This window comes from Simochromis diagramma, unplaced genomic scaffold (genome assembly GCF_900408965.1).
Source record: "Simochromis diagramma unplaced genomic scaffold, fSimDia1.1 OVJJ01000553.1, whole genome shotgun sequence".
Classification (NCBI taxonomy): Eukaryota; Metazoa; Chordata; class Actinopteri; order Cichliformes; family Cichlidae; genus Simochromis; species Simochromis diagramma.
In genome coordinates this window covers 505,137-526,937 of record NW_024387095.1, presented here as the reverse complement: position 1 = coordinate 526,937, position 21,801 = coordinate 505,137, and the positions used below count along the sequence as shown (strand labels likewise).

General features: G+C 41.6%; 1 protein-coding gene across 1 annotated transcript in view; it reads left to right on the top strand.

Moving 5' to 3' along the window:
* Nucleotides 1-21,488, top strand: part of atp11b (ATPase phospholipid transporting 11B (putative)) — a 50,382-nt gene extending 28,894 nt beyond the window's left edge. Inside the window, exons 24-30 of the mRNA XM_040046469.1 lie at nt 375-502; nt 822-960; nt 1,361-1,384; nt 2,408-2,473; nt 3,142-3,245; nt 5,200-5,365; nt 12,606-21,488. Coding sequence (XP_039902403.1) covers nt 375-502; nt 822-960; nt 1,361-1,384; nt 2,408-2,473; nt 3,142-3,245; nt 5,200-5,365; nt 12,606-12,875 — 897 coding nt within the window. The 3' untranslated portion in view covers nt 12,876-21,488. The remainder of the gene's footprint in view (nt 1-374; nt 503-821; nt 961-1,360; nt 1,385-2,407; nt 2,474-3,141; nt 3,246-5,199; nt 5,366-12,605) is intronic.
* Nucleotides 21,489-21,801: the final 313 nt, after the last annotated feature.

Genomic DNA, 21,801 nt, shown 5'->3' with positions numbered 1-21,801 from the left:
ATGTCTCTTGTAGTGAATCTGTGTTAAATAAAAACGAAAATGGATCTTATTATTTATAGGCTTTAAAATTAAGAATCAGAAGTCTATTGAATTTCTGTCTTTTCAATTATTTATGTAGCATGGTTTTGGAAGCTAGTCCCAAAATATTATTAACCATGTAAGACTATAGTTTTTACTGGGAGGCCATATTATAATCCTCTTGCCTCATCTTCTAGTACAGTGTGTGTGTGTTCCTACTCATTTGTTTTTCCGCTTTGCTCCAACTCTGCTCCGCCTCTCTCCCTGATATCTTTAAGGTCTGTTGAACGAGTTGTGGATATCAGTTCTTGTTAATGGGTCATTGATGAGTGAAATGCTGTCTCTGTCCAACCTAGACTCTGTACGACAGTGTTTATCTGACACTGTACAACATCTGCTTCACCTCGCTGCCAATCCTTGTGTACAGTCTGTTTGAACAGCTGGTCCATCCGCATGTATTGCAGAACAAACCTGGCCTGTACAGGTGAGCTTATATGTCATCTCTAGGTGAACACTACTTTGTATATTGTTTTCTGTTATGTCATCATCTACGTGCACAGTTGGCCCACTGTTTCTTTTTTGTGTGTGTTAATTGGAATTTTATGTAATGTTTTTAAATTGGCTGTTAGCATCTAGATGCTGCTTGTTACATAAATCATTTTATTTTTCAGAACCACTAAATTGCAATGTATTTATTTATTCATCACAGTGAAACATGCAACTTTGCTTGGATCCTATGAATGCTCTTAAGGATTATATATATATATAAAAAAAAACACTTTTTATTTATTTATTTTCTGCAGGGATATTAGCAAGAACTCTCTGCTCTCTTTCCGGACCTTCTTGTACTGGACTGTGTTGGGTTTCTGTCACGCCTTTGTCTTCTTCTTTGGATCCTACATACTAATGGGAGAGGACACCACACTTATGGGCAATGGACAGGTATGTGTTTTCATGCTCTATGATGCTGATATCAGTCAAATGTTAGTTCAGAGCAAAAAAGGGAAAAGTAGCAAACTGATACTATAAAGTAACCGTTTGTGATTGCATCTTGTTGTGTTGCGGACATTAATGGGACTGTTTACCCGCTGGTATTTTTGCACTCACGTCTTCCCTTCATCTTGCACTTTTCTTATCTGTCTCTTTGTCGTTCTTTTTGTTTAAGAGCATAACAAATCTTCCCTTTTCTGTCCTGCTGCATATCTCATCATCTTTCTTTCTTTCTGAAGTTTGGTATTTCCGAAAGCACTCACTTTTACTGCACTCTCTTGGTTGTCTTTTTCTTCTGTCCTTTGTTGATTACGCCTTTTCCCTTTTGCCTTCATGCTGTGCATGTCTTCAGATCTTGCGAGCTAACAGGCAGCTGGTAAGAGTCTGCTCTACAGATGAATGCATGTCTTCTTAGGGAGCTAATGAGAGAACTCCCAGAAAGATTTTCTTTTAAGTGAAATATTAAATTATTAGTAATGATGCTATTCAAGAGCATGAATTTAAATGGCTAGTCTATAGCATTTACATTAGTGGTGTCTTGAAATATGCTGAATCAACTCATAGTAGAGTTACATGGCTTGGTTTAATCATTTCCTACCTCTCCTGTACCCTTAATGGCGATTTTTGAGTATATACAGTATTTTACAATATATTATATTTTGAGTTTGATGACCATCAGAATAGAATAGAATTTCTGCCTTTTTCAAAGCGTAGCTGCATAGGCAGAAACCATCGTCACTAACATCTAGTCAGATTTTTCTATAAGTAGGCCTGAAATATGACAGAAATCACTGCTCAGAAAAGAGTTTGAAGGGTTTTACCTAGTAGGCTTTCAAGGGGTAAAGAGTAGATATCAGTTAGGGGGGCGAGGTTGTAAAAGATTTTAGTTTAAATCATAATTCTGAAAGTAACGAGCACAAACTTGAACTGTATTCCTATCACAGGTCCAGAAATGGTGTTTACTCCCCTGTGTGTCACTATTAGCCCTCAATGTTCAGACTCCAGCAGGGTCCTGAATTGGCTGGCAACAAAACAATGTCTCCCACAGCTCTCAACCTATAAGTAGAACAGTGGAGCTACTGATGGTACTCACACAGTTGGAGGCCGAGGTCTTATTTTGGGCACCGTGATGCCAAAACAACTTGTTAACCAAGGCCACAGTCATAGTGAACTTGTCTCTCTTTGCGCCACATGTGTACAATAAAGCTTGTCAGTGATCCAAGGGAACAAGAGCAGTAGGGTAACGACGTCCCTTATACAGATGCGAACACACAGTCTGTACATTTATGCAAAGCTTCTGTTTTCCTCTCCTCATGAGATCATTTTCAGGAAGTGCCAAACTACATTGTAATGGTGTTTATTATTATTAACTGAAGTACTTGTATGTCTGTTTTTGTAGATGTTTGGGAACTGGACATTTGGAACACTGGTCTTTACTGTCATGGTCATCACTGTCACGTTAAAGGTAAATGATATCAAATATAATACCCTATCAACAAACCACTGTACTCTTTCTGAAGAAGCAGTTGTGTTTGGAACGTTTTGTAATGTTTACGACACTCATGGTTACATTTGAAGCTTTCAGAGTAATGAGTGGTGGGTTCATATAATAGCAGGCACTCTCCCAGTCAGATTTGTATGTTTGCCACCTGCTGAGAACAAAGCAGCAGGAAGCCAAGTTATTCAGTGAGTGTAAACAAGGGCTGGGAAAGAAGTATCCAGTGGACACATCTTCAGCTTAGCTGGAGTTTTGCTTACATGTAGGAATTTATAATAAGTTGACAAGCTGACACTGAAGTACATCAGCAATTTATTTTTGAGTGTTTGAGTCTTTTCTCATGTAATGCCTTCTAAGGATGATGGCTGCTGTTTGCATAGCAGAAAGCTGAGAAACACATGCAGTTTCAAAAGGAGACATTTGTATTGTCAAAGTCCCGTTAATGAAATATGTTGTGATGAGGATGATGTCAGTGGCCATTAATTCGAGAAGATAATTTATCAGTGTCACCTCAAGGTCTCTCTTTATAGCACGGAGGAAGATTGCTGTAGTTTATTGATGCACTGCCTGTCCCTGGATCCATGTTTTACACCCATCTTTCTTTTCCTCCCCCGCCTTTATGTGTGTAACGTCAGCTTGCATTAGAAACTCATTTTTGGACGTGGATGAACCATTTTGTGACATGGGGCTCAATTGCCTTCTATTTCATCTTCTCTCTCTTCTATGGAGGCATCATCTGGTAAGAACACCTTCTTGGCAAGTTCTTTTTGCTTCTGGAAAGTGATGCTTTTAAACTCAGTTACTTCCTGTGTGCTGTATGTTTATCTCAAATAGGTCTGGGCAACATGAACAAAAAAAAAGCTCTTACCACTTTTTTTTCAGGTTTTTTTTCTCATATATATTAAACATTTAAATATTATTTTCTGTTAGAAGCTGAGCATGACAAATGTACAATACACAGAAAAATAGAACAATATACAGATCTGTAATTCTGTGTGTCTACAGTCATCTAAAATATTAATTCTGACCAATAAGATGATTTATATAGATTCAAACAGTTTTTGGGGGGAACAACACCATAAATAAACAAAGCTTTCTCTATATATCATCAGTAAAAATTCAGGAATCTTTCAAATATAAAAAAGAGAACATAAACTAAAGTGATATATTCACACAATTGTGGTGTGCTAATGCTTCAAGACAACAATCCATCCATCCGTCCATCCTTTCACTTATCCAATTCAGGGTTGCGGGGGCGGGACTGGGAGCTATTCTAGCTCCCATAGTGCGAGAGATGGGGTTCACCACATGTAGGTCGTCAGTCTGTCGCAGGCCTAACTGTCAAGTTTTTCTAAAATATAAATAGAAACGGTTTGAGAAAGCACAAGAAGCACAGGACTGGCTCATTGAAATGCATTGTATTTGACCACAAATCCGATCAGGTGGTGAAGTATGATAGCTTTGCAGATCTCTCTACACTCCTGTGTAGCTGGGACAGTGCTGTCTGAGAGAAATGTTTACAGCTAGTTGAACCAGCAGCTTCAATCAACATTTTCAACTGTGCTTACTTGCATCATACAGATTACAGTAAGGTATTGCATTGTGCAGGTAAACAGTTAGCTGTGCATGGTGTAAGGATGTCCTTGCTTCAGGTGCTTATGTGGCATTTATGTGGAAACGTGCTTTCAACTCATTTTGCAATGTATGTTGCTCTGCTTCTTTATCAGGCTTTAGCAAAGTCCTCAGACTCTTCTTTTGAATAATAAGCTTGTCCTTTTATGGCTGTCATGTTCAGTAACGCTGTCCCTCGAGTTTCCGTTACAACCCTAACGCTGCAGTAGCACAAACATTAGCACATGTGCTGCTGCCAGCGGCTCCTCCTACACTGATGTCAGTGTTCCAACCATGTCCATCCCCATGATTGGTTTGACAGGGTGCTATTCTCACTGTCATTGGCCTCTCGTATTGTCTGTGAAAACATGGATGTAGTGAGTTCTATCGGCTTTATATTGAGCATTGTCTCATATTTCTATTGAGGGAAAAATTACTTCATAATAACTATTTTAGTGTTTTATTGCCCAGCCCTGATGTCAAACTATACCTCACACTAGAGCAGGGCGATATGACCAAAAATATTTATCACGATATAGATTTGAAAATTTGCGATAACGATATAATTGACACTAGACAAAATACTTTACAACTCCACAATTTTATTAGTGCAAAAAAGAAAAAAAATCAATGTATTTTCACCTAAACAAGCAGCTGTTTTTTATGTGCATTAAAGTTGAACAGTTGAACAGATCAGTCTCGACCACGTTACACAGGCCAGTGAACTCACAGACTTGCAGGAGCCATGCTGATAATATTGGACCATAATGGATATTTGTAGTCTGACATCTGCACCAGTCATTAAACTCTGGTGTCAGGAAATAATGAAATTACTCTAAGAGCATGACTTCCAACTGCCAGTAAAACCTGAATTTATGGTGAACAGGGCAGAGTTGAGGCTGGCTGCCCATCTCTGTTGCTGTTTTGTTTTGTATGATTCTTTTTTTTTTTTTTTTTTTTTTTTTTTTTTTTTTTTTTTTTGTAAGGCTAACCAAATGTTACTGTTGCTTTTGGACAAACTGGCTTGTAGATGTTTTCTAAGCATAAAATAGACATTGTTTCCTCTCCCCTTGCCCCCTCAGGCCATTCCTGCACACCCAGGACATGTACTTCGTCTTTGTGCAGCTACTGTCCAGCGGTTCAGCCTGGTTCGCCATTATCATCATCGTCATAACTTGCCTCTTTCCTGATGTGTTGAAGAAGGTCTTGTACAGACACCTGCAGCCCACCAGCACTCAGAAGAGTCAGGTAATGAGGGGAGGAGGTGCAGGAGCAGTATTATAAAAAAGAAAAAAAAAGTGGAAAGTATGAATGTGTGATGGTAAGACATTTATAGGTTGTTGCCTGTGAGCCAGTGCTGGCCTAACTCTGTACTTTCTCTGGTTCACAGCAGCTGCCTAAGTGCTCTTTTGTTCTACTTGTTGTTTGGACTCTACTGTAGTTACTGAGAATACTTCACCCACTTCTCTGTTTTCACTTACATTGAAATTGTTTTAAAAAGGGTGAAAGCCAATGACAGATGACAGTATTCTTAAGTAGTTAACAGACTTTGAGAATAAGTCAGATATTGTTAGTTTATTACCAGATCTATGTAAACAAGTCTAAAACAAGTTTCTGTGGGTTTGGGGTTTCCTGCAGGCTCAGAATGAAAAAATTGGCAAATGGGCTGAATGCTTTCCAGTAGTTAAACTTGTGTGTCAAGCATTAGATTTAATACATATTCCTACTTGTTTCACACAAAGGGAAATTATATTCCCTGCTATTTGAAAAGAGCCTGGAGGGAAGAAATAAACTAAAATGCCACTGAAAGTTAAAATGTGACAGAGGCAGGGAGGAGAAAAGGTTCTGCCCATCGTGTTGTTTAAATGAGCCTATGTGGTCACAAGTAATCAACTTGGCAGCACAAGAAGGACTTGGTGTTTATACACACATTGCATGAGTCGCCTTTGATCACAGACACGCAGACCAGCTCCACACTGTGCATGGTCACCTTTCAGAGGACCCACACTGTTGCTGTATTGATTTGTCCAGCTGGAGATTGCTTATGTTTTAGTTTAGACCCTTCTCCTTTGAAATTTGTCCAGTCCTACATGGAGTTTGTATTTTCTGCTCTAACCTTTGTCCTGTTTTGTCTGTGTGTGCGATTCTGCGAGTGGGTTTGTGGTAGTGTGTGTGTCTGTGAGAGAGAGAGAGACTTTGATTTTTAACCTTTCTGTGTGTCTTCATCCTATCCTCTGTGTGCACTCTCCTGGTGTAGATGTATTCCAACCGTGTGGCGATAGGTGATGACTTCATCGCTCTGCAGCCTTTGTCCAGAGCCAAGAGCCAGCTGGGCAAAATTAGGTAGAGGAATTGAGTGATTCAGCCGTGGACTTAAAATACACCCAAAACAAAATTCAGAATATTATAAGGAGTGCCTTATTCAAATGCAATATTCTTGTACTGTGTGTGTACTTGTATTGTGATCCATCTGTACTTATAAATCTATATTTCTATGATTTGTCAGCTATTAACACAGAGTTGCTGCCCTGCTTTTGTAATTGAAAACGTATCAATTCTTACCCTTTTTAGGGAGCTGTTCTTTGATAATGTGGTGTGGCCTGACAGTGACATCAAAGCATGCTGTGCACCTCTCTTCACATTAATTCTGTTTGGCCAAAAATACACAGTGTAGTAGTTAAAATCCTGTACACAGCACACTGCAAAAAGTCCGTAGAAAGTAGAAGTATTGCTTTATGGAATAAGCACTCCTGTGTAAGATCATTCATGCAAAACTCAAATGTTCTTTTTCCCAGGTCTCAACTTTATTTGGTCATTTTTCTAACACTGGCAGTACCACAACTGCAGCGTTGTGTACTGTCAGTTTTAGAGTAGGAGCCTTTGTTTCATGCCTGTAACTGCATGCCCTGCACAAGCCAATCAGCATTCTCTGTGACTGGGATGTAGAGAAGATATAAATGTGTGGTTGGAGATCATGTCGAAGAATCGGGTTCAAGCACTTCAGCCGCTGCATGTGTTGCATTTTCAGTGAGAGACTGATGTAGAGAATGTGTTCTGAGACCGCTTTCCACTCCTGCCTGTCAAAGCATGCCACTGTCATTACCCCACCACCCGCTGCATGTACAAATGGATAAATGAATGGGGGAGAGAATGAATGAATGCCGAATCACCTGTGAGGGCTCATAGACTCTTGACTCTTTCCCTCAGCGCTCATAACGTAAGGGGAAATGTGTTGGGGAGGCGGCTCTGATCGTCATTCTTTATTGCTGCAGCTGGTCAAACCTACCTCTTGACCATCAGCAAGTGGTCTTGTCACATGAGCACAATCTGGAATGCCCCTCACATGTTAAAGTGACACATGAATCAGATGCATGGTGCATCATCCAATCAATCCACTACTTTTATCTATATGGCATGGTCACCTATCTTGATGTATGCTCAACTAAAACAACTCAATCTAGGACACGGAAACGCCCTCCTTAGCTCAGCGTTATCCGCCTGCATGGTTTTAGGCAGATCCTCAGGGCAAGACTGCCACTCCCACAGCTGCATGACAGACTCTTGAACTGGTTTGGACTGTTTTGTACAGCAGCATGTTGCTATGAATGAAACCCTGTGTTGTCTCACGTATTTTTCATTGATTGAATTGAAGATCTTGCTCTTTCGTAGTTGATGTCACGATAAAAACCTGTAAGGAAAATGCTAACAATAGCATAAGCTCTCTTTGATAACACAAAGGCCAAAGAGCCAAATTTAGGGTGGTTCTTCTCTTAATGAGTGAACATGAGCAAATGGGGAGTTTTTTATTCTTTTTAACTGTCCAAGGTGAGCAAATCTTTGGTTGATACAGAGGTCGTATTTAGTTTTGCTATTATTACTTTTGTTATGAGCAAGGATCATTGAATTTTTTTTGCTTCTGCATGTTTTTATAGCTTGCTAATTTGTATGGTTCCAAGGTGGGTGGGAGGAAATGTCACTTATAAAAACAGTGGGCTGGATTTACTGTTCATGCTAGTTTATAGCACACTTAGTCGCTGGTTTATACACTATCAAAGTAAACTGAATCTGCAGGATGTAGTTAGTGGGGCAGCTAGATTGGGTTGCGAGTTGCTTTTTGTCCTCACTGACAAACAGCCTGTAAGTTACAGTAAAGTTGAATCAGTTATCTGAAACTGTTGTAACAGCAACTAAATGTGCCTTCTATGACAGTAGGGTTTATTGCCTCTCTCGTTACAAGTTTTAGCTAGGCGTACCTAATAAACTACCGTCTGAATGTGTTTCGGGCTGCTTGTATGTAGATAAAGCTGGTCTCATCTCAGAAACTAAATGAGCAGAAACCAGCTATTGATTTGGAGAGCACAGGTGAGGGTACAGAGCACATTATGCAAAACAGATTCACTCAGTCTGAGTGATTTGTTGAATTTCTGCGTTCAAAATCTTAATGGTATATTCATGTTAATGTGCTGCATAATGCAGTATGTTCAGCTCTGCTGAGATAATTCTGGAACTATTCAGTTTCCTTTTTTTTTTCTTAATTAGATTAGATAGAGGTAATCGTAAAAGAACCCAGAGGGCTCTCTAGGGTTTACTGTTGTTTGCCTACTCTGCAGCTCTGATAGATTCAGCAGCAGGTTAATTGCTTTGGATTCTAATAGATGTGCTTCTATCTCTGTTTCCCTCAAGATGCTTGTCATATGAATGAAGCTTCTTTCTGCTCATTTGTTGCCTAGTTTCACGGCCGTTTTTGAGCGCACTGGCCGTCTAGCCACTGTGCTTAGTTGTCTTTAACTTTTGTAGGAAATGAAGCCCTCCACTAGTGCCCTCATCAAAGCCCTTTACATTTTCTAAAAGACTTATTTCACTTATTCTCAACTAGTGATTTCTGATTATCTCGCAGTCCTAATTAAATTGTGATTTAAATGTGCAGCAGGGGACTTTGAGCAAAAAGCAGGAAGCAGCTGGACTTGTCAGCTCTTCTGCTTTGTCGAGAAGGTCACTTGTGAAGGGCTTTAAGAAGGAGCGGCATTGATTTGGCCTCTCTGTATGAAGAAATGTATTCGAGTACACTGTAGAGTGAAGGTCAGAAATTCCCCCAATTAACTGGCCCCCTATAGTGCAGCCTGGACTGGCTCTTGACCGAATGATCGCTTGCTTGCTGACTAATGAATCCTCCAGTTAGTAAATAAGCAGCACTGGAAAACATATCCACTGTACCTCAAATTGTTTTCCAGCTGTACGAGACAAAAGCTGATCTGCATGTAAATCAAAATAAGAACAAATATTTGATACATTTAGAAAAATTGCACAATTAATAAAAGGTAGCAATTATTTGATCCAATCATCCAAATCGTTTTGTTTCAATAAACACCTAAAGATTGAACATGAGATGAAACTGCTAAGAAGGATGTGTTTTGCAGTGCACCTGGTTTGCTTTTTTAATGTTCAGCCAACCGTCCGCAAGGTTGACTGTATGACTAGCTAGTGGGGCTCACTGTAAGCATCTTGTGTCCTTCAGATGGAAGAGGGTGAGGGTTCAGTCGGCCCAGAATATGACCCTGTTAAAGCCCAGCGGAGCCCAGGGGAGGACAATTGGCACCTGCTAGCTGCTTATCCTCCCCCTGCTGCCCCCGGCCCAGACTCATGCTCCCTTAGGTAGTACCGTACATGTACTTCACTTCCATCTGCCCCCCTCCTTGTACAATCACCGCCTGGGCATCGTCTTCACCCGAAGACCAACCAACCCTGTGCACCCTTTCATAGCAGCACTCAGTTGCACAACCTGCAGCCCTTGATCATTAACCCATAACTGTTTGTCACAGCTGCTCCCACACAGCCTTTTAACTCGTTACTAAAATAAGATTCCTGTTTGTCTTTGTGTCTGTCCCACGTTGTATATGAGTGACCCCATGCTTTCCCAGCCAGTCACAATTAACTTCATCCTTCCCTTACCTGTCAGTGAATAACACAGTCCTTCCCTGCCCAGATGCGACTGACCCTGTCCTCCCCTTACCCAACCATGATTTTTTTTTTTTACTCATCCTTTTCCCAACCCGGTCTCAATTCACCCCTCACTGGTATCTGATCAGGTATGGGTTCAGAGTTTAGACACAGAGAGAATGCTGTTGGCATGCTGACTTTGTCTTTGCCATGTTTTCATCTCATACGCAGTGATATATCTTTGCTTGCTTGTAAGGGTTTTACATCACCTTTACTTCCTTTTCAATTATGACTTTAAATATCTTTTTTTCCCATTAGTTCCATAATTTAATAGTTTTTGTTTCTGTGAGTTATTTTTGTGAGTGCTAGAAAACAAGATTATTCTATCACGCAGATCGACGTGCACTTTCTTGTTTCTCTTTAAAGCAGCAAAATGCTGTGCTCAGTAACAGTGCAGAAAGCAAGAACGTAGTTGAAAGCTGTAATTAATATTGTGGTAAGTCAGCCAGAGGATGACGTCAACCATACAGCTGTCACTGAGGCCTTGGCTATTTTAATGGCAAAGCCTTCAGCTCTAGCATTCATTTTTCAAAAGGTTTACATGAGAATTATTAATCTTACAGTCTGGTCTTCTTTTAATCTCTGAATTATGTGACTGCCTCTTTTTTAGAGGTTAAAAAATAAATAATAAAACCCAAGAGTTGGTTGAAAACACTGCAGTGCTGAATTTGGCTCTTTGTATTTACAGGCTCTGTGATGACTCATTGGTTCTCCACAGGTTGATGCAGGGGTACATTTGTTTGAGTAAGCAAAATCATTATTGTTAGTTAATCTAAAGACAGACTCATATGGTGCTGTCTACTTAGAAAGGATATTTTTCCAACAGATAATCAGTAGAATAGGGTGTGTAATGTTCATAGCTACAGCTGTGGTTGTGCTTCTTTTCCTGTTTTCAACAGCCCCAGCTTTTCTTTTCTTTTTTTCAATAGAGAAAACGCTGTACAATAGAACCTGAGTCTAAAAACCAGACATTTATAGTATAACCTTGGAGCACCTGACAGTGTCAGAGTAATTCATATTCACCGTGACCTGTCTTTGTTTTGCTGTCTCCAGCGAGGAAGCAGAAGTTTGGATTCATGCCTAGCATGTCTCCAGTTTCAGCTGCAGAAAAGCACAACTTCCATAAGTGAAAGCACACTGGAATCCACGGGTCACTTACCCAGACACAAATGACTGTCGGCATTACCACATTAGAGGGGACATCGTGAAATGATCGAGTTTAGAAACCGTTTTGTACAAAAGCCAACTTTGGCGATATCTCAACTTTCTGATTCTGTACTATGACACAGTATCGAACTGTACCTGTGTGTTACTGGACCTTCAAAACAATCAAAACCTTTTTTCCTCAATACTATTAGCATAGTAGATTTACGAATTATGTTCATGTAATACACAGTAATAAATGGGACCTACACTTGAGAGGTAGTAGTAGGGAACACAATGCCAGCTGAATAAGTGTAACTCTACACCACTGTCACTTTTTCCTCGTTGTCTCTACTGCATCACCTACTGTCAGGTGCTTCCTTAGGTCAGCAGACAGGTTTCTCATTTAATTTAGCTTTATCTACGAGTGCACCACTGGCTCACTGAGCAATGTAGTTTTAAAAAAAGTTTTGTTTGTTTGTTTGTTTGTTTGTTTTTTAAATAATCCCAAAACATGTAGTCTTGCAAAAAAAGTCAACTTAATAGAGAGCCAGCCTGAGCATAAGGAAGTAGAGAAAAATGGGCTTATGGTTAGTTTATGTTAAATGTTTATGTTGATGCTAAGTGATCCATCACAGATGCGACAGCCTAGCAGAAAGACCTGCGTTGAGTTTTCGAGGCTCTGGAACAAAAAGTCATCTTTCCTTGAAGGTTTGTTTTGTAGTCGTAGTCTAATGCCACAGCTTCTGCTCTGTGAACAAAAATCCTCTGCTGAGGTGCACAAGGAGGAAAAGAATAGCTTTGGGTGGTCTTCATTTGCTGCAGATGCTACACAGCCCATCTTGTGTAATGCCCAGCTACTATCAGGAACCTAGAATAGAACCACTGCAGGAACTTTATGTATTTAGCATTTGATATTTGGTTTTGGCACAAGGCCGAAGACACTTGATCTGGTTTAATGTTGCCCAAAAATTATACAGCAGATCATTTTTAAGTTTAACTTCAAACATATGTTTTTTCTCATAGGATTTTGTTTTGTTTTTAAGTATTTATTTACCACATTTCAATCCCTGATGTAGCATGTTTTGAATGTTCTCCCTTGTACATCACTGTTGCTGTGACAGCATGCAAAACATCATCCTCCAGTCACTCTTTTCATACCAGTCACCCTGAATTGTTTTGGTTTTGATCTTTCTTTGTTTTCTTCTCTTTCTCCACTCAAATCTTGTTTTTTTTTTTCTCTCCTTAATTTTCTGTGATTTCATTCTGTGCCACCTTTTCATTTTTGTTTTATTCACTTTCTCCCCCTCTGTTTCTGCGCTTCTTCCACTTTTTGCCTTCCCTCCAGTCTCTACCAGCCTCCCAGGTGCAGAACCTCAGCTGCATGGAATCCCTGTGCTGCTACCAACAGGGGCAGAGCGGCTGTACCCGCCTGGCCCGCCTCCTGGAGCAAATGACTGGACGCTGCAAGGCCAGCGCCAACAATTGCCACACATCCAGCAGCAACAACAGGTGGGGAAGACTACGACATCGAGAAAACGTGATTTTGAATGACGAACCCTCGGCACCTCTTGGTGTCAGAAATCTGGGCTTCAGTCCCGACCGTTGTAGCCCATAATGTGACTGCAGGTCAACTGTAAGTCTTGTTCAGATTTATAGTAATTTGAACTTAGTGGTGGGGAAACTGGGCTCCAGGTGTTCCTAGAGGCTGGTTTTAGGCTGAATCTTAGCAGGACTTTGGGACAGCAGCCAAAAGAAGGAGTTAGAGGCTGAACATATGTGGATCAAGCCATCATGGACTGCACTACTATGAGTTTCTCATTTCCATCAAAGTCTGTGTTGGGAGTCTGGAGTCTGAACATTCTGATTAACCAGACAGAAGGGTGTGCTTAATGTCATATCCACAGAAATGCATCAGTACTCCATAGAACCAAAACCACAGGGCGATTCTGATGGCTGTGCTGTCTTACAAAGTATGCAGGTGTGAATGTTTGGCAGACTAACAGGGAGAATCTGGGTTACAGTGTTATTTATTAATACACAATATACCGGTGTCCAGCGGGTCTGTCTTGTGTAACCCACACTTAAAGGTTTGTCTGTCTGTATGTTAACCCATGTGTCTGTGTCCTAACAACATGCTATGATCTGTTTGTCTTGTCTGTCACCCTTTCCAAAATATTCTCCAAAAATCACATGGCAGTGAGTCTGATTAATAACCAAGGAATAACTAAGGTTTCAAGGAATTTTGCAATGCGCTTTAACAGATAACCCAAGCACTGCATTGAAGTCGGTTTGTTAGCCTTGTATTCACTAACAGGCCCTATTTTTCATTGGAAAGCTACTCCACATGAGATGAGACCAGACAATGGTTAACTTGTCCAAATAATAATGTGGATTTAGATATTTCTGAGACTGATAAGCTGTCAAAAACATTTAAGTGGGAAGCCGAAGCAATGAGATTGAACAGTAACTGCAATGCGAGGTCTTTGCTGCAGAGAGAAAATGAAATATTCCAGTTTACAGCAGAAAATGAGCATTTGATTATGCAGATTTCTTCAAAGCTGCAAGTCCACTTTGTGACAAAAGGATGATGAAATGGAAACAGTTTGATTATCTCTTTGTTTGTTTGTTTGTTTGTTTGTTTTGGGGGGGAGGGGGTGCAGCTTTAACAACTTCAGTTTATCGGACTGCCCAATCTGCAGTTTCACTTCTGTTGTGTCTTTTCACCCGAACCCCGGTGACTCTTTGGGGTCATCGATTTATCGACTGATCAGCCCTCTCTGCTGAGCAGTCATTATTTGTTTAAACAGCTTGGGACCCTCAGTATTGATTGCACTGAGTTAGATGGTGTGAGCATGTGTATTTGTTTGTTTGTAACTGTTTGTGTGTGTGTGTAAAGGTCATGACAGCATGCAGGGCAAATAAGGGATTCAGGGGTCTCCCCGTAGCCCGCATGGGGACTAATAAATGACAACGTCTTATGTGAAGAAGTTGTTTTTAATCTTTTTGAACATTCTCATAGTAGAGACATTGTTCCTGGCTGCAGTTACATCTTTCAATCAATAACCTCTGGTTTGGCATCAGATGATCACGTTAGACTTTGCTTCAGCTGGTGAGAGGATAAATTGGGTCCCATGCTTTAATATTTATACCCTTCATTATTCCCTCAGCTGTGGGGGGGGGGGGGTTTATCTACCATGAAATGTTTTAGCAGATCTGATGTCAGGGTCATTTTGCTGAAGCCCCTTTGCTTCAGGGAGAAACTGCCACTAAATGCATGATTCAATTTAGATGAATTTCTTCCTGTGGGAATGATTGATTTTTGTTTTCTGACCTTGGCACAAACCAATCAGTCGTATTCTTCCAAGTAAGGACATGGCTGCCAGTTTGTTCTCGCCAAAGAATAAATAATGAACATCTAGAAAATGCTTTGCCTAGCTGTGCTTCATACTGTAAATACAAAACAACAAAGTGGAGTAACAAACTCGTAGCTGATTCTGCAAGTTTATTTTCCTCCCTCCCCTAGACGTTCCTCTTCTCGCTCTTCTTCACCTTTTGGGTGTGATGGCAAAAAGCAGGAAACTGCAAAGAACGCCTAAACAGGTAGTGAGAGCCAGCTAATATTTGGCCTTAATGCTAGGATACTGCCATAGAGGAAATGGAATATATCCATCCATTCCTATATTCTATGCTTAATGACTGGAAGGGACATATAGCAAGCATATGTATCACTTATATAATACATGACGCATTTATCTCATATTTATTGGAAGCCCAGTTACAGTTGGCTGCTGTACTTGGCCTGTTGCTGGCCAAGGTTAAATATTTTAGTGACAAAACAGAAATTTTTTGTTTTTGGATTTGTGGATTTAGATTTTTTTCTGGAAGTTTTAGGGGAAAAAATGCAGGTTTTATAACAAAAAGACTTCCTAAACAGAAAAAGACTGCTTAGGACACCAGAGGGGCTGCTGGGATGTGTAGTCTCAGTCTCAGTTTTGAGGTGGGTTTTTTTTTTTTTCTCCCTGCTACATCCTCCAATCTTTTTCTATCGAATCCTGAAGCCTTATTATGCTTCTGAGAAGAGGCCATGATTGAAGGCGTGCTCGTTTTAAATCCCATGGTGTTCCAGTTGGGTGGAGTTATTGTCCCTACAGGTTTAAATTACAGGAACAAAAACATGAATGCCCAGTGTATCTTCTTGCATGGGGGCTGCTGTTGCCTTTGGTATTTTGTAAACAATATAATCATGTATGTATCTATCTGTGCCTACACACACACACACACACACACACACACACACACACACACACACACACACACACACACACACACACACACACACAGTTTTTCTGTCCTCACTGTGTGCGTCTTTGTCCTTCCGTGTCTGAAATCTGCATAATGTTGTTCGACCTTCCAGATTAATTATTCATGTACTGTTACCGTCCCCTGTGAGCTGTCTTGTCAGAAATCTGCTTGTTCTTTTCCTCTTCTTGGGTTCACGCTGCCACCGTCTTATAACGCCCCAAAAAACAGTTTTAGGTGTTAACATAGTTCATCGTAACCCAGGGAGCAACGATGGTTTTTAGTACTGAGATGCTTCACTATAACCCCCCACCCCCCGCCTGTGAGTAGACAGCTGAGCATGTGACAGCATGTGAGAGCGCCCCCAGTCAAACCATTTGAGTCATGAGTCTATTTAAAGTCCCTGGGTGCCCCTGTAGTTTCTTTTCTTCTGTTTAGCAGGTATAAAAACAGTTGTCTTCATGTTGGTGTTAGACTAAAGGTTGAGAGATATACTTTGAGTAGACCTACTGACATCTTTTGGGGGGGGTGGGAGATGCAGCAACTCTGAAGTTGGACAACATAAAACAGTTGATTTTTGTAAAAGCTGTCCACACGTTTCAGACGTCACTCGTTCCGTCATGTGAGGTTCAGATGTGGTAGCCAGGCTTGGAGGTGCTGTTTGACGTCAGTGGATGCTGAGCTGTGGTCTCTCTGTTACTCGCTCGAGCTTTGAGGCGGAAGCTCTGATCATGAACTCTGGTTCAGCTTTGATGTGAGTCAGCACATTGGAGGCTGGTGTGTTGTGACTTTTAAAGGCGTTTCAAACAGTGTTTGCTGTGTTCATGTTTTTCTGGTCCCACATAAACCAAATGGATGAGACTGTATGGAAGATTTGTTTGTTAGATATTTCCAAAGGAGTCTCAGCTCACCAAGCTGGGGAATTGGCTGTAACTCAGTCATGTCATATAACGTTATGCACTGTATGTGTTTGTGTTCAGTACTAAAGAATAGCAAATCCACCCTGCTGTTGTATATTTAATAGGCAGGATATCAGATGCTGATGATTATTTTGAAGCTGATAAATAATGAAAGAATGTTTCTGATGCTTGTTCATCTTAATTTTATTTCTCTTTATGATTCTACTCATGAGTTGAGTAGCTCAAGTCTCTCCCCAGCTCCTCAAAGGGAAAACACAGGTGGAGAAAACAGCTAAACCTGTCTTAAACACATTTCTGGAGGCAATTGTTAGAAGAAGCACATCTACTGTATGAACCTGTATGAAGAACCCTAGTTATAATGTTGAGTGTCAGGCTTGGCATTTTATTCTGGTATCTAATTCAGTTCCAGCCAGGATCGTGCCATCTTTAAAACTGACTGATGATACGTGTCCACATGGGTGTTATTCTTTGTGAGTGATCACCCCAATTCCCAGCACTGGAATCTCGATGGGAGAGCCACGATATGATGATTAGCAAATACTCCAATAAGGGTGCAAACACTGACGTGTACCTGATTGGCCGTTTGCTCCCACCACAAACATCCTAAAGTAAATATTGCTCTAAATGGCACAAGTAATGGGTGACATCACCTTGTTTTTCATGAGCCCCGCCTCTTCATAGTGTAAAAAGCTACAGCCACAAAAAGATTAATGAAAACGTCCCATTATTAGGGATGCCAACAGGTCAGAAACACCAGCAACTAGAAAAACACTGCAAAGCACACAAAATGCAAACGAAGTGGAAAAAAATACAATGGAAGTAGGAAAAATCAATCTCAAAAAACACAGAAGTGTTTTGGGGAACAGCTGTGGAAGGGACAGAAACCAAAACATGCGACGCACCGAGACACGCTTAAAAGAAGCAGAGGATTCCTGTGAGGGACAAAATAGATGCTGTAGATACATGTTTGTCTCCCAACAACACTTCTGTTTTGCTTTGTTAGGGTGTGTGGGGTTTGTTTTCTTGCAATGTGTTTGACCTCTCGGGGCCACCGTACAGCTTTGGTAAACAGTTGTGCCTTCTTTGGTTCAGTCACTGAGTGCAGGACTTTTCAATTGTGGGCCGTTGCTGATAAAGATTAGTGCGAGTTACTGAGGAGAGACTTGTGATACTCACTAACACCATCACACCATTACTAACCTCACTCATCACTCACTCACTCTTCTCTGCTTCTTCCAGCCTGGTTGTGTAGATTGTAATCACCAACCTGTGGACAGCAGTGTAAGCTAGTGATAGCTCAGCCCCACTCTTACACCCACACACAGAAACCCACTTAGGCCAGCCTCCTAACCGTCACTCACCCTGCTGCCTGTTTTCAGGTCTTGGAGCGACACGGAGAACTTGTACTCCAACGATCGCAGCATCCTGACGCTGTCGCCCATCGAGGCCGCCCACTGCTGACTCCCGGGGCCGCTGACTGTAGCACAGGGGGCCGGGGGGAGAGCCACCGCTCCATTATGAGTCATAATCACACCCCCCGCAACCTCAGCCACCATTTTCGAAACAATTTCATTTTAAACTCGGTTAATTCCCAGCAGGATGCAGCACTGCTACAGATGGGATAAGGATCCAAAGAACTCGTTTGAGTCTATGCTGAGAGGAACGTCAGATGGGAGCGAAAACTCTGAAGGAAATGGAACATGTGGTGCGAGCTATTTGTGCTGCTACGTGTACACTTGAAGATCCGGTCTGTGTCTGAGCTGTAAAATGCCTGGATTCCTGCTGCTACTGCTAGCAGCGGATCTGCAAGTCCATCAAACTGGAAAACATCCTCCATAAAATCAGTTTTTAGTCACGTGAACTCCTCTGGAGCCCTTTCATTGTCAAAACAGCGATTTCTGACTGAGTACACTTTTTGCTGCGAGTGTTAAAGTGAGCATCCAGAGGATTTGTCAAGTCGACAGCAAGCCAGGATCATATACGTAGCAAAACATCCTGTTGCTTCCATAAACTGCTACAAAAACTCTTCATTCAGACCTCCCACCACAGCCCTGCAGCATCCAGAACATGAAGCCTCATCTCTACCGCGGTACCAAAGACCAAAAAGGATTCCGACTGGAGTTTAAAAGGAAAAGTGTTTATTTTTTTGTGCCTGATTGTACAGAAGCTTATATTGTTAAAGGAGACTTGTTGTTGTTCATGCTGCTTTTGTCGTCTGTTCTGGCCTCTTTGTCCCCCCCCCACCCCTCCCAGTGCACCACTGTGAAAGAGGCCCAATGTTTTAAAAAGCCATACGTTTTTGAAGAGGTCAGATTATTGGAGGTACTGCAGATGGACGCTTGTGGGAGCTTGTTGTTAAATTTGTTCTCCTCGAATGCCTTTTGTCACCCAGCCCGGCGACCAGAAGCATCTCAGCATTAAAGCCCACGAGGTCTGGCAGAGTCATCCATGTCAGCTGCCTAAAAATACGTCCGATTTGACACCATTATTTTATTTATGCTTTTTCCGGTGAGGCTGTAACGGTGAGATGCTTTTCCAAACCGTGGCTGATGCACGTCGACCCAAGACAGCAGAATGTGTTAAAGTTCAGAGGGGAAAGGAAAAGCAGAGCATTTGCACAAATCACATATCAAAATTATTTTGTTGGGTTTCCTTCTTTCTTTCTTTTTTTTTTTTTTTTTCATTGGGAAAAGTCATTGTCACCGTTCACATCTGAAACCATTTGAATCACATTTTTTGCTGTTACATTGTTATTTACCCCCCCCCCGCCCATGTGTGTTTGTCTCCACCTGCTGTTGGAGGTGTGTGTGTGTGTTTTGTTTTTTCTCTGTTGGTTGAAGGAGGTACGGTCCATCATAGCTGTTTGTACGTATTTGAATGATCTCAGCGACCACCCAGCGCTACCACTTATCAGCGTATGTGCAAGCGGGATGTTGGTGTGATATTAAGTACTTAACAGGGCCAAAAAGGATGTTTCACTAAGATCACTACCACACTGTTGCACAGTTGACGAGTTGACCTCATATCTGCTAATAAAATATCTACCTTGATGCACCGCTGGGCTCACAGTGGATAAAGGAAACTATAACTTAATGCAGTTTTATAGAAGTATTCAATAGATTACAAAGTTTCTGTGAACACAGTTGTGTTATTCCACCGTGTGTGCGTGTTGTGTTAAACTTGATCTTGATTTAACAGAAAGTCTTAGTCATGATTTCTGAGCGTGGAGCTGGAAAGACCAGGATGTAACCAGCAGAGCAAGTTGCATTATGGGAGCTGTAGGAACCACTTTAAGCCTGGATATCCATGCCTCTGCAGTGTTTTACTGGGACTCCTTGTCTGGCTGCTTTTTGAACTCAATGTGGATGTTTGATTCACCATCATCCCTTTAATACCTTTTTAAAAAAAGGACTAAAATACGCTGATTTCTTTTAGTTTCCTTTTTTTTAAACTAGAAGATGGCTTTAAAAACACTTGGCGCCTCGCACAGCGGCATCTTTTCCCTGACCCTCCACGTCTTTCCAGCTCCACGACCCTCCTCCTGTAACACGCATTCAGTTGATCTCATGTCAAAACATTCCCTCTGTGTGAGATCTTGTAAGAGCCAGTGCACATCACAACTTGAAACTTGTTTGCTACACACACTAGCACATGACTGATGTTTTAAAATAGACGTAATAAAGTCCTCTAATGCTGGGGAAACAGCCCACATCACAGCGAGCTGAGGTAACCGGGTGGGTGACGTTACGACATTCGTTTTTGTTCAGGTTGAACCCGTACACTCGTGTGAAGCAATAATCATCATTGTCACGATATGAGTCTGCTAAAAGGTCAGGTGATGTCATCACTGACCCCACCTCCCGACACCACATCGACCCAGATAACAGAGCGACCACTGAGCTCGGTGTTTGGGGGCATCAGCACTGCACACTGCAGAGTCTCTGCATGATATTTTGGAGCAGATGGCAGGAGGAGGAAACGCGAGTCCTTCCTGACCAAAGGCAAGTGACACAAAGCCCAAAACACCTGCAGTGTCAGTGCGGTTCTGATGCCCCCTTGTGCTCAATGTGGACACCAGTAGTGTCCAAAATAATGGTGTCACATGTTGGAGGTGGTGGTTACGTGGCTCCAAAACAGCCTCCCTTTTCAAAGTAGCAGAGTTGATTACATAACAGTCTCTGTTAGACTGAAACAAAAGTAATAACAGCTCGAAATTTATTCTCCACACTCCACCACAGCTGTGACGGCTGGAAATGTTTTTAATTAATGTAATCCACTACTAAGTGGCACCAAAGTGATCTTTTCACGGCTGTTTTCTGTGCCCCGGGTTCCAAACAGCCGTGAAAAGAGCTTGTGTGAAAACACGGACCAGATCCTATAAAGCGCTGCAGCACTGACGTCATCTGGAGGCCTTGTATCTGAGTTCAGATACAAGGCCTGGAGGGGTTTTGTAGAAGCAGATGATTACTCAGTCACATAACTCAGAGTGGTGACTTAATATTTCATCACGCCTCAAGCCCCCGTGATCTTCACGTCCAAATGAGAACAAATGCCGTCAGGAATACTGGTCATGTCCATCCACTGAGGCATGAGCATGAGTGGAAATTGGTACTAAAGATCAAACCACTTGTTTAAGTTGAAAAGTAAGATCAGAGCTGGAGGCTGATGACTTCAGTGCCAAGGTGCTCTTTCAAAATAAAAGTTTGCAGACTTGCATGAAGTTACAAAACCCCTGATCGTAAATAGAGGGAGTTCAGATTGAAATGTCAGCTGCCAGTGTCGTGCAGCCTGTCACTCGGAGCCCATCAGAAAGATGCGGGGATGCATGTCAGCGCTCAGTTTGACTTCATGTTTGTTCCCTCTTCATCAGTAAGTCGTGCTGCACCTGAGCATTACTACATAATTTCTTCTGTTATCTGATGCTGTTTGTCTGTCCTCTACTGTCTGTAAACCTGTCTTATAGCTGAAGATGCTGTTCTATTTACGAAATAAAAACATTTTTAAAGAAACTGGTCTGTGGCCTCCACTCATTTAAAAACAGTCGTGGGAAGTTGGACCCTCACCAAAGGCAAGTGGAGCAGCTTACCACTGATAACGCTCCATGGAGTTAATGAGGGAGAGACGGCACAATTAAGACGTGCAGCACATAGCTGAGAGGAATGAACACAGACTCCACCCACATGAAGATCCATGAACATGCTGGGATACTGTCCATTTTTATTGCTTTCATCAATAATGTGAAGTGCTGCAGTCGTAAAAAGAAATTCCCTCAGTGTGAGAATTTTTAGGCAGAAAACCAGAGTTTAGTGCAACCTTTCAGTT